The 16,651-nt window shown below is 36.6% G+C and overlaps 1 protein-coding gene across 2 annotated transcripts in view; it reads left to right on the top strand.

The window, feature by feature from the left end:
* FH (fumarate hydratase) overlaps positions 1–16,651 on the top strand; it is an 837,567-nt gene that overhangs the window by 213,298 nt on the left and 607,618 nt on the right. For both annotated transcript variants that reach the window (XM_053711136.1, XM_053711137.1), the window contains exons 3-4: positions 2,743–2,853; positions 4,890–5,066. In XM_053711136.1, the coding sequence (XP_053567111.1) occupies positions 2,743–2,853; positions 4,890–5,066 (288 nt within the window). The remainder of the gene's footprint in view (positions 1–2,742; positions 2,854–4,889; positions 5,067–16,651) is intronic.

The raw sequence follows: 16,651 nt of genomic DNA on the forward strand, positions 1-16,651 counted from the left end.
GCTGAGATCTCATTTCAAATCCTGCAGGGAAGTGAAACGGGGTAGATTTAGCACCTCATAGGAGAATAAAGGATGTGTATGCTAATGTGCGACCTGTTACTTGTCAGATATAAGAAATTATGCTGTATTAGTGTAATAAATACCATCACTTTCTAGGAAAAACTAAATAGAATTATCTGTATTATTCAAAAAGACGAATGTTAAGATATTATAGTAAAAAAAAAAATAAAAAAAAATTCTCACTCTGTATCCCCTTCCTATATGGCCAGGGTTGATAAAGAAAGTTAGATAGATAAATACCACTGTAGTTGGACCTGAGTAAGAAAGAGGTTATAAACCTTGTGTGGCTATAAACCTGTTGCTATAAATCATTATTCAGTAGTTTTAGTCTACTGCTGCCTGATGGAGGCTAAGTTGAGGCAGTAATGCCTTTTTAACTAATGGTTTAGCTGATGCTGCGGTACCCGCTGTCAACTTTGACAGAGAATGTTGTGCACTAGGGTTGCACCGATACAATTTTTAAGACAGAGTACAAGTACAGATACTTTTTTTCAAATACTCACCGATACCAATTAAGATACTTTTTTTTTTTATTTTTTTATGTCATGACAGTTTACCAACCACAATACAGACTAATGATTTAAAGTGAATGTAAATTTTGATGCTAAATTGCCCGGTTTTTAAAAATTTGATTAAAAACAGGGGCACTTTAATTCATCAAAATTTACATTTCACTCCTGTTGTGAAAAAAAAAAAACCTTAACTTTTAATCTTCACAGCTGCTCCAGCTTCCTCCGCCCATCGCAAAGCCCCTTCCTGGGTCTAAAATGATTAATCCGGCTTCCTCCAATCACGGCATTGAATCAGACACTGATTCCCCGGGGGGGGGGCGGGGAAGCCATGATTGGAGGATGACCTATCCATAATTTCTGACATCAGAAATGGCTTGCGACGACAGGAGGAAGCTGGAGCTGCTGTCAATATTAAAAGGTAAGCATTTTTTCACAACAGGAGTTAAATGTAAATTTTGATGAATTAAAGTGCCCCTGTTTTTAATCGAATTATTAAAAACTGGGCACTTTAGCATCAAAATTTACATTCACTTTAAGATTGCTTCTTTATAATTAAAACTGTTATTTAAAAATGTCTTTTGAGATACAGTTCATGTGCTTGTTGTCACAAAGTTCACAGAACATGTTTATAAATAAAAATATTACAATAACATATATTAATATCAATAGATAACAGCAGCTATGGCTGGAAAGCTACAATTTAAAGGGGTGATTACTGGATGCAATTGGGTTGTAGGGTGCCTATATAACTCGTCAATCTTACATTTGTACTTAATACAAAGTAATATAATTTAATTCTGAAAATTAATATTGAGGAAGGAGTATCCCAGTAATCCCCTTTTAGAAAAATGGGGTATTTGCATTCTACCGACTCAACAGAAAATAGGGCTGGTCTTCATATTTTTCCAGGGCGGATTTTTATTCCTCAGAGTACAGTATGTTTTGAGTATAATAGTGCAAGATGAGAACTAGCAGTATAACAGGCAATCTAGCAATTAGAATAATTTTTCAAAAGTTAGTGGCAAGTTCTTATTAAGAAACAGAAGCATCTCTGCATGTTCAGCTATAAGTCTGTTTCTGTTATCAGTAAGGACGTTTGACACTAAGCTGAACAGTCTTTCACTTTTCACACTACTGCATGGGTCAGAAATATATTTGGGGGCATTAAATCTCAGTTTATTAACTGCCCAGTACTTCTGGGGTTTGTCTGAATGAGGTACAGTGATCTCTCCCAGGTAGGCTTCCAGCTGTAAAGTAGCTGTTTTTGGAGCACTGCTCTGACGTACAATAATACAAATAACAGCAATTTGTATTGGCAGAACAGAAGTGAATAATTTTTAATTAAAGGGACAGTCTAGGCCAAAATAAACTTTCATGATTCAGATAGAGCATGTAATTTTAAACACTTTTCCAATTTACATTTATCACCAATTTTGCTTTGTTCTCTTGGTATTCTTAGTTGAAAGCTTAACCTAGGAGGTTCATATGCTAATTTCTTAGACCTTGAAGCCCACCTCTTTCAGATTGCATTTTAACAGTTTTTCACCACTAGAGGGTGTTAGTTCACATATTTCATATAGATAACACTGTGCTCGTGCACGTGAAGTAATCTGGGAGCAGGCACTGATTGGCTAGACTGCAAGTCTGTCAAAAGAACTGAAAAAGGGGCAGTTTGCAGAGGCTTAGATACAAGATAATCACAGAGGTTAAAAGTATATTATTATAACTGTGTTGGTTATGCAAAACTGGGGAATGGGTAATAAAGGGATTATCTATCTTTTAAAACAATAAAAATTCTGGTGTAGACTGTCCCTTTAAGTCTCCACTCCATCTTGAATTAGAATGGGAACATGCAGTTTGAAAAACGCCACAATAAGGCGTATGGGTATGAATTGGAGGGATCGGTTTAAGTATTGGTGCATTTGTACAAATACTTGGTATCGGCACTGATACTAGTATCGGTGCAACCCTAGCTGCACCCACAGGCAGAAAGCATCTGTCTTCACGAGGAAAGGAAAATACCTAGGTATTTAACACAGAATCTCATAGGAACAAAGCAAATTTGATAAAAGAAGTAAATTGATTTTTTTTTTTAGTTGTATACTGTTTGAATCACTAAATAGGATTGCTTTTAATGTTCCTTTAATAAAAGAATATTCTTTCTTTTTAGATCCCAGTTATAAGAGCTTTTGGCATCTTAAAAAGAGCAGCAGCGGAAGTAAATGAAGATTATGGACTTGATCCTAAAATTGCCAATGCAATTATGAGATCAGCAGATGAGGTACAAAATCAATGTTGAATATTGGCATTTTTTTTTTAAGATACCCTGAAAAACATAACTATGTTCCTCACAATAGTACAATACAATTTGTTAAATTAATTAGTGCAAATAATTTTCAAAATGCATTTTCCTTTCATAAAGCAGGGAGAGTCCACAACTTCATTCCTTGCTGGAGGAGGCAGGAGGAGGTAAAGGCTTAAATAGCACTCCCACTTCCCCTATCCCCCAGTCATTCTTTGCCTTTCTTCACTATAGGAGGTGGCAGAGAAGTGTCAGGAGATTTTGGATAGTCCTGTAATGGGTATGTTCCCTTCAAGAAAGTGCTGGAGTTTTAAGTAATCATGTCAACCTCTCTGTGAGAGTATTGATGAAAGTTAATCTGGAGATGCAGGGAAAGTTTTTTTTTTTTTTTTTTTCTGCGAACCCATCTCCTGAGCAATCAGTGTTGACGAGTTTCACTGCTTGCTGTTTCACAAGACTGTCACACTTGAGAGGCTGTGCCTGTTGCACAGCATGGATCCTGGAGGTAAGACCGTTTATATTTACACTTTTGCAATAAAGGGTCAAAGGCTTATCAGCTAGTTCTTTAAAAGGACAGATCTCTGCTCTGTCTATTTTTTTGCACAAACATCTGGCAGAAGTTCCAGACGTCCAGGCATTTTGTCAGGCTTTGGTTAGGATTAAGCCTGTGTTTAAACCTGTTGCTCCCCCGTGGAGCTTAAACTTGGTTCTTAAAGTTCTCCAGGGAGTTCCGTTTGAACCCCTTCATTCCATTGATATTAAACTTTTATCTTGGAAAGTTCTGTTTTTGATGGCTATTTCCTCGGCTCGAAGAGTCTCTGAGTTATCTGCCTTACATTGTGATTCTCCTTATCTGATTTTTCATTCAGACAAGGTAGTTCTGCGTACCAAACCTGGGTTTTTACCTAAGGTGGTTTCTAACAGGAATATCAATCAAGAGATTGTTGTTCCATCATTGTGTCCTAATCCTTCTTCAAAGAAGGAACGTCTTTTGCATGATCTGGACGTAGTCCGTGCCTTGAAGTTTTACTTACAGGCTACTAAAGATTTTCGTCAAACATCTGCCCTGTTTGTCGTTTACTCTGGACAGAGGAGAGGTCAAAAAATCTTCGGCAACCTCTCTCTCCTTTTGGCTTTGGAGCATAATACGCTTAGCCTATGAGACTGCTGGACAGCAGCCCCCTGAAAGGATTACAACTCATTCTACTAGAGCTGTGGCTTCCACCTGGGCCTTTAAAAATGAGGCCTCTGTTGAACAGATTTGCAAGGCTGCGACTTGGTCTTCGCTTCACACCTTTTCAAAATTTTACAAATTTGACACTTTTGCTTCTTCGGAGGCTGTTTTTGGGAGAAAGGTTCTACAGGCAGTGGTTCCTTCCGTTTAAGTTCCTGCCTTGTCCCTCCCATCATCCGTGTACTTTAGCTTAGGTATTGGTATCCCACAAGTAATGGATGATCCGTGGACTGGATACACTTAACAAGAGAAAACATAATTTATGCTTACCTGATAAATTTATTTCTCTTGTAGTGTATCCAGTCCACGGCCCGCCCTGTCCTTTTAAGGCAGGTCTAAATTTTAATTAAACTACAGTCACCACTGCACCCTATGGTTTCTTCTTTCTCGTCTTGTTTCGGTCGAATGACTGGATATGGCAGTGAGGGGAGGAGCTATATAGCAGCTCTGCTGTGGGTGATCCTCTTGCAACTTCCTGTTGGGAAGGAGAATATCCCACAAGTAATGGATGATCCCTGGACTGGATACACCACAAGAGAAATAAATTTATCAGGTAAGCATAAATTATGTTTTTAAACCATTTTATACTGGATTTTTATATCAGTATCTGTGCATCTTATTCTTTATAGTAGTATCTATTACATGCAGTTATATGAAAATGAGTGTATACTGTCCTTTTAATTCTATTTTGAGGTTACTAACCAGATGAGGAAGCAGAAGTCCTTACATAGGCATATGTTTAACACCTGTATTTATATGCTTCTTATTTTCTTTTCTTTAGGTTGCTGCTGGCAAACTAGATGATCACTTTCCATTGGTTGTGTGGCAGACTGGGTCTGGTACACAAACAAATATGAATGTAAATGAAGTAATTAGCAATAGAGCTATTGAGATATTAGGTGGAAAACTGGGAAGCAAAGATCCTGTACATCCAAATGATCATGTTAACAAAAGCCAGGTAAGAATGTTTTATACAGAGTTTGCCAAATCTGCTGAGATTTTTTATGTTTGATGCTCTAACCTACTAAGCTTTTTGGTATGATGATATTATTATTATTCATAATAATAATTCATAATAAGACAATGCACACATATTTTGACAAAAAAATATATATTTTTAATAATTTATTTAATTTATAAAAGTTTTAATTTCCCTATATTACAAAACACCTTTCAGCCAATCACATATAAGTATATAAACTTGAACTCTTGCATATGTTCACACCTTTAAGAATAAGCAGTTGTTCTTTTACAATTGTTTATTTGCTGTAGCTCTTAGTCAGACAAATTCTTCTGTCTGACTTCAATAACTAAACAAACAACTTCCCAAAGTATATATGAGGTTTGATAAATAAAATGTTATACACTGTAGCAAACACTGCTTCCATATAGTGCTCAAGAATGTTGAAGAGCATAACGAGATCTGCCCAGAAGCAAAGGATACCAAGGGAACAAAGTCATTTTGATAACAGAAGTAGTGTTTTTTTTTATATATAATTTTCATGCTTTCTGTCCCTTTTTAGGTGTTTTATATTAGCCTCTGTTCAAGGTAGATCCAGGCTGAATGAGTTCAAAAGCTTCTTTCTACACAAATGATTTTCATTGCATGTTTATTTTTTGTTCTTTTATTCTTTATGGAATACTACTGTATTTTACATACCTTTTAGTTAGTATATTTATTGCTGTGCAATAACATATAATTGTATTTTCCCTATGGAATGTTGAATTTTTTTTTCATATCTCTGCAATTATTTGTCCAATAACATATGTTTTTGCTTCTATGGGATACTACATACTCTTTTCTTTCCTTTCTTCCATAAATCATTGTTGCCAAATCATGTTATTTAGGAAAAAGGGAACCTATGAAGATGGTGAGGATATTTCAGTCTCGCCTGTCAATCTGTAGTTTGGGTAGCTCGGGAGAGTGCTTTATCTGGAAACTTGAGTGAATGTACATCACTACATGTGTGAAAAATGTGGGTGGGTGTTAGCACTCTTTTTGTGTATCACAATGTTCTTCTATCTACTGGTTCCATTGCAGAAATAAAGCTGATTCTTAACAGACTTCAAACTGCTATACAGAAACTGAGTTTTCTTATTGTAGTTGAAGAAAGAGAATGGTGTTTGGAAAGAAACATTTTATTCCAGAATGTGCAAGGATTCTGTGATGTGCATTTTAGGTTAAGAGCAGAAACTGGAGGTGATGGTATATGAAGAAATTGCCTTGCAGGAGCCCAAAATATTATGGTCCACACAAATAGAAAGGATAGGCGCGCAGAGAGATGTAGCTATCCAGAATGAAAATGAAATCAAAGAAGCAGTGATCTCCTTTTGAACACTTCTGCCTTTTTTCTAGTAGATGGCTAACGTAATCCTGTTGTTTAGAATCATCCTCTAATTCATATGCTGTCACAATGAATGTAAGAGAAACTTTATTTAAAGGGACATTAAACCCAAACATTTTCTTTCATGATTCAGATACAGAATACATTTTCTTTCATGTAATTAGCAAGAGTCCATGAGCTAGTGACGTATGGGATATACATTCCTACCAGGAGGGGCAAAGTTTCCCAAACCTCAAAATGCCTATAAATACACCCCTCACCACACCCACAATTCAGTTTTAAAAACTTTGCCTCCGATGGAGGTGGTGAAGTAAGTTTGTGCTAGATTCTACGTTGATATGCGCTCCGCAGCAAGTTGGAGCCTGGTTTTCCTCTCAGCGTGCAGTGAATGTCAGAGGGATGTGAGGAGAGTATTGCCTATTTGAATGCAGTGATCTCCTTCTACGGGGTCTATTTCATAGGTTCTCTGTTATCGGTCGTAGAGATTCATCTCTTACCTCCCTTTTCAGATCGACGATATACTCTTATATATACCATTACCTCTGCTGATTCTCGTTTCAGTACTGGTTTGGCTTTCTACAAACATGTAGATGAGTGTCCTGGGGTAAGTAAATCTTATTTTCTGTGACACTCTAAGCTATGGTTGGGCACTTTGTTTATAAAGTTATAAATATATGTATTCAAACATTTATTTGCCTTGACTCAGAATGTTCAACATTCCTTATTTTTCAGACAGTCAGTTTCATATTTGGGATAATGCACTTGAATTAATCATTTTTTTCTTACCTTCAAAAATTTGACTCTTTTTTCCCTGTGGGCTGTTAGGCTCGCGGGGGCTGAAAATGCTTCATTTTATTGCGTCATTCTTGGCGCGGACTTTTTTGGCGCAAAAAATTATTTTCCGTTTCCGGCGTCATACGTGTCGCCGGAAGTTGCGTCATTTTTTGACGTTATTTTGCGCCAAAAATGTCGGCGTTCCGGATGTGGCGTCATTTTTGGCGCCAAAAGCATTTAGGCGACAAATAATGTGGGCGTCTTATTTGGCGCTAAAAAATATGGGCGTCTCTTTTGTCTCCACATTATTTCAGCCTCATTTTTTTCATTGCTTCTGGTTGCTAGAAGCTTGTTCTTTGGCATTTTTTCCCATTCCTGAAACTGTCATTTAAGGAATTTGATCAATTTTGCTTTATATGTTGTTTTTTCTCTTACATATTGCAAGATGTCTCACGTTGCATCTGAGTCAGAAGATACTACAGGAAAATCGCTGTCTAGTGCTGGATCTACCAAAGCTAAGTGTATCTGCTGTAAACTTTTGGTAGCTATTCCTCCGGCTGTTGTTTGTATTAATTGTCATGACAAACTTGTTAATGCAGATAATATTTCCTTTAGTAAAGTACCATTGCCTGTTGCAGTTCCTTCAACATCTAAGGTGCAGAATGTTCCTGATAACATAAGAGATTTTGTTTCTGAATCCATAAAGAAGGCTATGTCTGTTATTTCTCCTTCTAGTAAACGTAAAAAATCTTTTAAAACTTCTCTCCCTACAGATGAATTTTTAAATGAACATCATCATTCTGATTCTGATGACTCTTCTGGTTCAGAGGATTCTGTCTCAGAGATTGATGCTGATAAATCTTCATATTTATTTAAAATGGAATTTATTCGTTCTTTACTTAAAGAAGTACTAATTGCTTTAGAAATAGAGGATTCTGGTCCTCTTGATACTAATTCTAAACGTTTAGATAAGGTATTTAAATCTCCTGTGGTTATTCCAGAAGTTTTTCCTGTTCCTAATGCTATTTCTGCAGTAATTTCCAAAGAATGGGATAAATTGGGTAATTCATTTACTCCTTCTAAACGTTTTAAGCAATTATATCCTGTGCCGTCTGACAGATTAGAATTTGGGACAAAATCCCTAAAGTTGATGGGGCTATTTCTACCCTTGCTAAACGTACTACTATTCCTACGTCAGATGGTACTTCGTTTAAGGATCCTTTAGATAGGAAAATTGAATCCTTTCTAAGAAAAGCTTATCTGTGTTCAGGTAATCTTCTTAGACCTGCTATATCATTGGCTGATGTTGCTGCAGCTTCAACTTTTTGGTTGGAAACTTTAGCGCAACAAGTAACAGATCATGATTCTCATGATATTATTATTCTTCTTCAGCATGCTAATAATTTTATCTGTGATGCCATTTTTGATATTATCAGAGTTGATGTCAGGTTTATGTCTCTAGCTATTTTAGCTAGAAGAGCTTTATGGCTTAAGACTTGGAATGCTGATATGGCTTCTAAATCAACTCTACTTTCCATTTCTTTCCAGGGTAACAAATTATTTGGTTCTCAGTTGGATTCTATCATCTCAACTGTTACTGGTGGGAAAGGAACTTTTTTACCACAGGATAAAAAATCTAAGGGTAAAAACAGGGCTAATAATCGTTTTCGTTCCTTTCGTTTCAACAAAGAACAAAAGCCTAATCCTTCATCCTCAGGAGCAGTTTCAGTTTGGAAACCATCTCCGGTCTGGAATAAATCCAAGCCTGCTAGAAAGGCAAAGCCTGCTTCTAAGTCCACATGAAGGTGCGGCCCTCATTCCAGCTCAGCTGGTAGGGGGCAGGTTACGTTTTTTCAAAGAAATTTGGATCAATTCTGTTCACAATCTTTGGATTCAGAACATTGTTTCAGAAGGGTACAGAATTGGTTTCAAGATGAGACCTCCTGCAAAGAGATTTTTTCTTTCCCGTGTCCCAGTAAATCCAGTGAAAGCTCAAGCATTTCTGAATTGTGTTTCAGATCTAGAGTTGGCTGGAGTAATTATGCCAGTTCCAGTTCCGGAACAGGGGATGGGGTTTTATTAAAATCTCTTCATTGTACCAAAGAAGGAGAATTCCTTCAGACCAGTTCTGGATCTAAAAATATTGAATCGTTATGTAAGGATACCAACGTTCAAGATGGTAACTGTAAGGACTATCTTGCCTTTTGTTCAGCAAGGGCATTATATGTCCACAATAGATTTACAGGATGCATATCTGCATATTCCGATTCATCCAAATCATTATCAGTTCCTGAGATTCTCTTTTCTGGACAAGCATTACCAGTTTGTGGCTCTGCCGTTTGGCCTAGCTACAGCTCCAAGAATTTTTACAAAGGTTCTCGGTGCCCTTCTGTCTAATCAGAGAACAGGGTATTGTGGTATTTCCTTATTTGGACGATATCTTGGTACTTGCTCAGTCTTTACATTTAGCAGAATCTCATACGAATCGACTTGTGTTGTTTCTTCAAGATCATGGTTGGAGGATCAATTTACCAAAAAGTTCATTGATTCCTCAGACAAGGGTAACTTTTCTGGGTTTCCAGATAGATTCAGTGTCCATGACTCTGTCTTTGACAGACAAGAGACGTCTAAAATTGTTTTCAGCTTGTCGAAACCTTCAGTCACAATCATTCCCTTCGGTAGCCTTATGCATGGAAATTCTAGGTCTTATGACTGCTGCATCGGACGCGATCCCCTTTGCTCGTTTTCACATGCGACCTCTTCAGCTCTGTATGCTGAATCAATGGTGCAAGGATTACACAAAGATATCTCAATTAATATCTTTAAAACCGATTGTTCGACACTCTCTAACGTGGTGGACAGATCACCATCGTTTAATTCAGGGGGCTTCTTTTGTGCTTCCGACCTGGACTGTAATTTCAACAGATGCAAGTCTCACAGGTTGGGGAGCTGTGTGGGGATCTCTGACGGCACAAGGAGTTTGGGAATCTCAGGAGGTGAGATTACCGATCAATATTTTGGAACTCCGTGCAATTTTCAGAGCTCTTCAGTTTTGGCCTCTTCTGAAGAGAGAATCGTTCATTTGTTTTCAGACAGACAATGTCACAACTGTGGCATACATCAATCATCAAGGAGGGACTCACAGTCCTCTGGCTATGAAAGAAGTATCTCGAATTTTGGTTTGGGCGGAATCCAGCTCCTGTCTAATCTCTGCGGTTCATATCCCAGGTATAGACAATTGGGAAGCGGATTATCTCAGTCGCCAAACGTTGCATCCGGGCGAATGGTCTCTTCACCCAGAGGTATTTCTTCAGATTGTTCAAATGTGGGAACTTCCAGAAATAGATCTGATGGCGTCTCATCTAAACAAGAAACTTCCCAGGTATCTGTCCAGATCCCGGGATCCACAGGCGGAGGCAATGGATGCATTATCACTTCCTTGGAAGTATCATCCTGCTTATATCTTTCCGCCTCTAGTTCTTCTTCCAAGAGTAATCTCCAAGATTCTGAAGGAATGCTCGTTTGTTCTGCTGGTAGCTCCGGCATGGCCTCACAGGTTTTGGTATGCGGATCTTGTCTGGATGGCCTCTTGCCAACCGTGGACTCTTCCGTTAAGACCAGACCTTCAGTCTCAAGGTCCTTTTTTCCATCAGGATCTGAAATCCTTAAATTTAAAGGTATGGAGATTGAACGCTTGATTCTTGGTCAAAGAGGTTTCTCTGACTCTGTGATTAATACTATGTTACAGGCTCGTAAATCTGTATCTAGAGAGATATTATAGAGTCTGGAAGACTTATATTTCTTGGTGTCTTTCTCATCATTTTTCTTGGCATTCTTTTAGAATACCGAGAATTTTACAGTTTCTTCAGGATGGTTTAGATAAGGGTTTGTCCGCAAGTTCCTTGAAAGGTCAAATCTCTGCTCTTTCTGTTCTTTTTCACAGAAAGATTGCTGTTCTTCCTGATATTCATTGTTTTGTACAAGCTTTGGTTCGTATAAAACCTGTCATTAAGTCAATTTCTCCTCCTTGGAGTTTGAATTTGGTTCTGGGAGCTCTTCAAGCTCCTCCGTTTGAACCTATGCATTCATTGGACATTAAATTACTTTCTTGGAAAGTTTTGTTCCTTTTGGCCATCTCTTCTGCCAGAAGAGTTTCTGAATTATCTGCTCTTTCTTGTGAGTCTCCTTTTCTGATTTTTTCATCAGGATAAGGCGGTGTTGCGAACTTCTTTTGAATTTTTACCTAAAGTTGTGAATTCCAACAACATTAGTAGAGAAATTGTGGTTCCTTCATTATGTCCTAATCCTAAGAATTCTAAGGAGAAATCGTTGCCTTCTTTGGATGTTGTTAGAGCTTTGAAATATTATGTTGAAGCTACTAAGTCTTTCCGAAAGACTTCTAGTCTATTTGTTATTTTTTCCGGTGCTAGAAAAGGCCAGAAAGCTTCTGCCATTTCTTTGGCATCTTGGTTGAAATCTTTAATTCATCTTGCCTATGTTGAGTCGGGTAAAACTCCCCCTCAGAGGATTACAGCTCATTCTACTAGGTCAGTTTCTACTTCCTGGGCGTTTAGGAATGAAGCTTCGGTTGATCAGATTTGCAAAGCAGCAACTTGGTCCTCTTTGCATACTTTTACTAAATTCTACCATTTTGATGTATTTTCTTCTTCTGAAGCAGTTTTTGGTAGAAAAGTACTTCAGGCAGCGGTTTCAGTTTGAATCTTCTGCTTATGTTTTTCATTAAACTTTATTTTGGGTGTGGATTATTTTCAGCAGGAATTGGCTGTCTTTATTTTTATCCCTCCCTCTCTAGTGACTCTTGTGTGGAAAGATCCACATCTTGGGTAATCATTATCCCATACGTCACTAGCTCATGGACTCTTGCTAATTACATGAAAGAAAACATAATTTATGTAAGAACTTACCTGATAAATTCATTTCTTTCATATTAGCAAGAGTCCATGAGGCCCGCCCCTTTTTTTGTGGTGGTTATGATTTTTTTGTATAAAGCACAATTATTCCAATTCCTTATTTTATATGCTTTTGCACTTTATCACCCCACTTCTTGGCTATTCGTTAAACTGAATTGTGGGTGTGGTGAGGGGTGTATTTATAGGCATTTTGAGGTTTGGGAAACTTTGCCCCTCCTGGTAGGAATGTATATCCCATACGTCACTAGCTCATGGACTCTTGCTAATATGAAAGAAATGAATTTATCAGGTAAGTTCTTACATAAATTATGTTTTTAAACAACATTCAAATTTACTTCTATTATCTAATTGTCTTCATTCTTTAGATATCCTTTGTTGAATAAATAGAAATGCACATTGGTGAGCCAATCACACAAGTCTATCTTGCAGCGACCAATCAGTAGCTACAGAGCCTATCTAAATATGCTTTTCAGCAAAGAATATCAAGAGAATGAAGCAAGTTAGATAATAGAAGTAAATTAGAAAGTTGTTTAAAATTGCATTCTCTTTCTAAACCATGAAAGAAAATTTTGGGGTTTAATGTCCCTTTAACACACAAGTCTTGATTTGAACAAAGTTTGATTGTGTGCCCCCAACTTCCTTGTTTTCTGTTTTATTTTTTCCTAATATTTAATTGTCTAAATACATATATTACATGTTTATACATGCTCATTACAATTGTGTGTGTCCTTTTTCTTTCGAAAGGTGGTTAGAGTCCACCAGTCCATTAAGTCTTTGATTCAAATCCTGGATCTAAGAGGTAAAGATTCCCAAAAACTCCAAGAATTTCTATCACCTCTCTGATAAGCCAATCTAATTTTTGCCTCCCAGGAGGCAGGTGAAGAATTGAGGTGCTCTTAAGATTCTTCGTTGAGAGGTGTCCTCAGACCAATTTGAGGCCAATTTCATTTCAGCAGTATGTAAGTACACTGGAGTGAGTGCAGTCTTAGGTAAGCATTCTTTTAATTTTTGGTACAACTAGAATGTTATGTTTTTATTTCTGTATTGCACACTTTTATAGTTTCTTTCATACAGGTTGTGAGAGTCCACGATTCCTTACTCATAGGAATTACTTTCCTCAGTCATACATACCTCAGTCTTTACTTATCCTCCGTTGGAGGTGGTTGAATAATGCAAATGTGCAGTGTTCTTCATAGAGAGGGGTCTTCAATCTATGTAAGGCCCGGTTCAAAACAGTCAGTGAAGAGTGGGGAATGCTTAGTTGGGTGTGTACGTGGTGTGCTGTTTCATATGCAAAAATCACAATAAATCACAATTGTACAGCCAGCTTGATAGAGCAAACAAAGTTCACAAACTTGCTATGTCAGCGGGTCACCCCAAACTCCCCCGACTATAGCCAAATCCAAATGAATATGTTGTGTGTATATGAAAATGAAACTCTCCAATGTAGACAAGTAATATCACTTTAGATTATATTACAAAGAAACTCACCACAGTCCTGTTTAGGTTGATCTTTCTCTTGTATCCAAGTGGTGTTGTTGATATTCTTGTGGTGCTGGTGAGTTTCCAAGCTGGATATAGTTAAACCTCCGCAATAAGGAAATTGAATGGTGTTAAGACTCGCTGAGTGTGCTCACAATGGCCAAACAATTCAAGTCCCACAAACAAAAGACAGTTTGGAGCACCAAAAAGCGAGTGAAAAACAAAAAACTTTTTATTTTATTTATAACAATAGGGTTACATAACCCCAGGGTAAGAGTGTAAAAACAATATGTTGAAAAACAGAGAACAAATAGGCTGACCGGTTTCGGCGTGCAGCCTTAATCCTAGCCTGTTTTTACACTCTTACCCTGGGGTTATGTAACCCTATTGTTATAAATAAAATAAAAAGTTTTTTGTTTTTCACTCGCTTTTTGGTGCTCCAAACTGTCTTTTGTTTGTAAGGCCCGGTTCCCCTCAGAGTACAGTGATTGTCGGATGGACGTACCTGGAGTATGGTCTTTAATTCTATGGTTTCGCCTCATGGGAAATCTGTAGCAGGGATTCATCTTCTGCCTCCCTTTACAGATCGATGATTTACTCCTATCTCCATTACCTCTGCTGATACATTTCAGTACTAGTTTGGCTGTTTACGATTTTGTTAGTGGATGAGTGTTTATGGCTAAATATATTTTTTTTAATACACCCTGTTCCAAATTATTATGCCAATGATATCTTTCTCATTTACCTAAATAATTGATGTAAACCACAGTCAGCATAATTCTCATGTTATCAACTATTAAGAGTACAATTCAAATTTTATTGAACAAACCTCCTAATGATAACAGTATTTTGTTTTCAAAATAAAAAACTTACAATGCACTGTTCCAAATTATTATGCACAGTAAGTTTCAAAACACTTTATAGGTGGTAAAGAACTGAAAATTGTCATTTGTTGTGTTTGCAGCATATTTACTGAAATCAAAAGCTATTTCAATCAAACTTTGAACATTTTAACTTTTTAAACATTTCAACAGGTCACGTTACATTTTAACATAGGACCCCTTATTTGATAGCAGCTTCACAAGTCTTCCATCTAAGCTTTTAGCTATTCCTTTTAAAGGTAAGACACTTTTCGGGCCTGAATTGAAGGAAAAAAATAACAAAATCAATCCTAGGATTGAAAAAAGTGTACACTTTTTTTAGCACTCTTTCCCTAACTGATGGTGGCAATAGTTGGACAGTATATAGGTATACTAGAGAAGGAGGTGTGCTCATATTTTTAAAATATAACCTTTATTGGGTAATTTAAAATAAAAACACAAACAAAATCACACACATACAGTTAAGTTAAAAATACAGGTTTAGGTCAATAGGTTTTATTTCAATCATGGATTTGGAAAGAAGTTGTAACATACACTGGGTGTGATTCAACTAGAATAATTCTCTGTTCAGAGTATTTTATAGAAGTCCAATAGGGAACTTATACTCTTAACAATTGTATTCTGTTTGTTGGAGCTTTGACCACTTTCTTGTGGACTTTGCTATATATTTTTTTATCTCTAATTCAAGGTGGAATCCCGGTTGTAATACTTTTATGTATGAGGGCAAGCAGTTATCTGGTTGGTACTTTATATGGAATTGTATATGTCACTGTATAGGGATTCAAGGTGGAAGTTTCTAGTTACTTGTGAGATGCTTTATATCCTCTTGTACATTACACTATTCGTAAATTATATGCATCAATTTTTTAGACTTCCAATTTTTTAAAAGTAATGAACTTGTATCTGCTACTATTAGATCTTCTTCTATATGTACATGCTGCAGATGTATGTCTTAAGTGAGTTTGAAGAAAATATTAACTGGGCTATCAAGCCTGTTTGAGAGTATGCCACTGGTAAAGAGCTAGGTTAATCTGAGAATTGTTTTTTCCTTTTTTTTCTATAAAGCTTTTTCTATTCTCTTGACATAGATTTTAGTGAATCAAATTTTCTAAATTGAGAAGTCACTTTGTATCTGGACAGGTAAATAATGAGCTACTTGATTCGCCAAGTGAAAAATGTTAATGTATTGTTGCAACTTAGCTCAACTTGGAAATTATCCTTTAATTTGGCTCAATGTATATTTTCTCAATTTTGTAAGGTATGATCAATACTATGGCACAGTATCTGGACAGAGTTTCTTTTACATTACTTTGTATTTTAATCAATTTCTGATGATAATATTTAAAATAGACTGTTTAGTAATTAAATAAAAGGAAACACTGTCTGAATTGTTCTTGTGTTTCACTGCTGCATATTAGTATTTTGTCGGTAACTTCTTGCTGCTGTTTAAGTGATTAATAAGACTATACAGGCTGTATATTCATAAAGGATAAGAAAAATATATCGCTACTGCATCTTAGCATTTAACATTACTAATAGCTTCTTATGACCACTTGGCAGAATGAAAAGAGTGTTAAGACTGTGAGTTCATATATGGTAAATACGATAACGTTATGGATGTTTTGATTAACAATCTGTTGGTTCTACTCTGTATTTAAAGTGTCTTATTCACATATGGTCATCAGAAATTGATTCAAATACAAAGTAATGTAAAAGAAACTCTGTCCAGATACTGTGCCATAGTATTGATCATACCTTACAAAATTGAGAAAATATACATTGTGCCAAATTAAAGGATAATTTCCAAGTTGAGCTAAGTTGCAACAATACATTAACATTTTTCACTTGGCGAATCAAGTAGCTCATTATTTACCTGTCCAGATACAAAGTGACTTCTCAATTTAGAAAATTTAATTCACTAAAATCTATGTCAAGAGAATAGAAAAAGCTTTATAGACAAAAAGGAAAAAACAATTCTCAGATTAACCTAGCTCTTTACCAGTGGCATACTCTCAAACAGGCTTGATAGCCCAGTTAATATTTTCTTCAAACTCACTTAAGACATACATCTGCAGCATGTACATATAGAAGAAGATCTAATAGTAGCAGATACAAGTTCATTACTTTTAA

The sequence above is a fragment of the Bombina bombina genome, chromosome 4, assembly GCF_027579735.1.
Source record: "Bombina bombina isolate aBomBom1 chromosome 4, aBomBom1.pri, whole genome shotgun sequence".
Taxonomy (NCBI): Eukaryota; Metazoa; Chordata; class Amphibia; order Anura; family Bombinatoridae; genus Bombina; species Bombina bombina.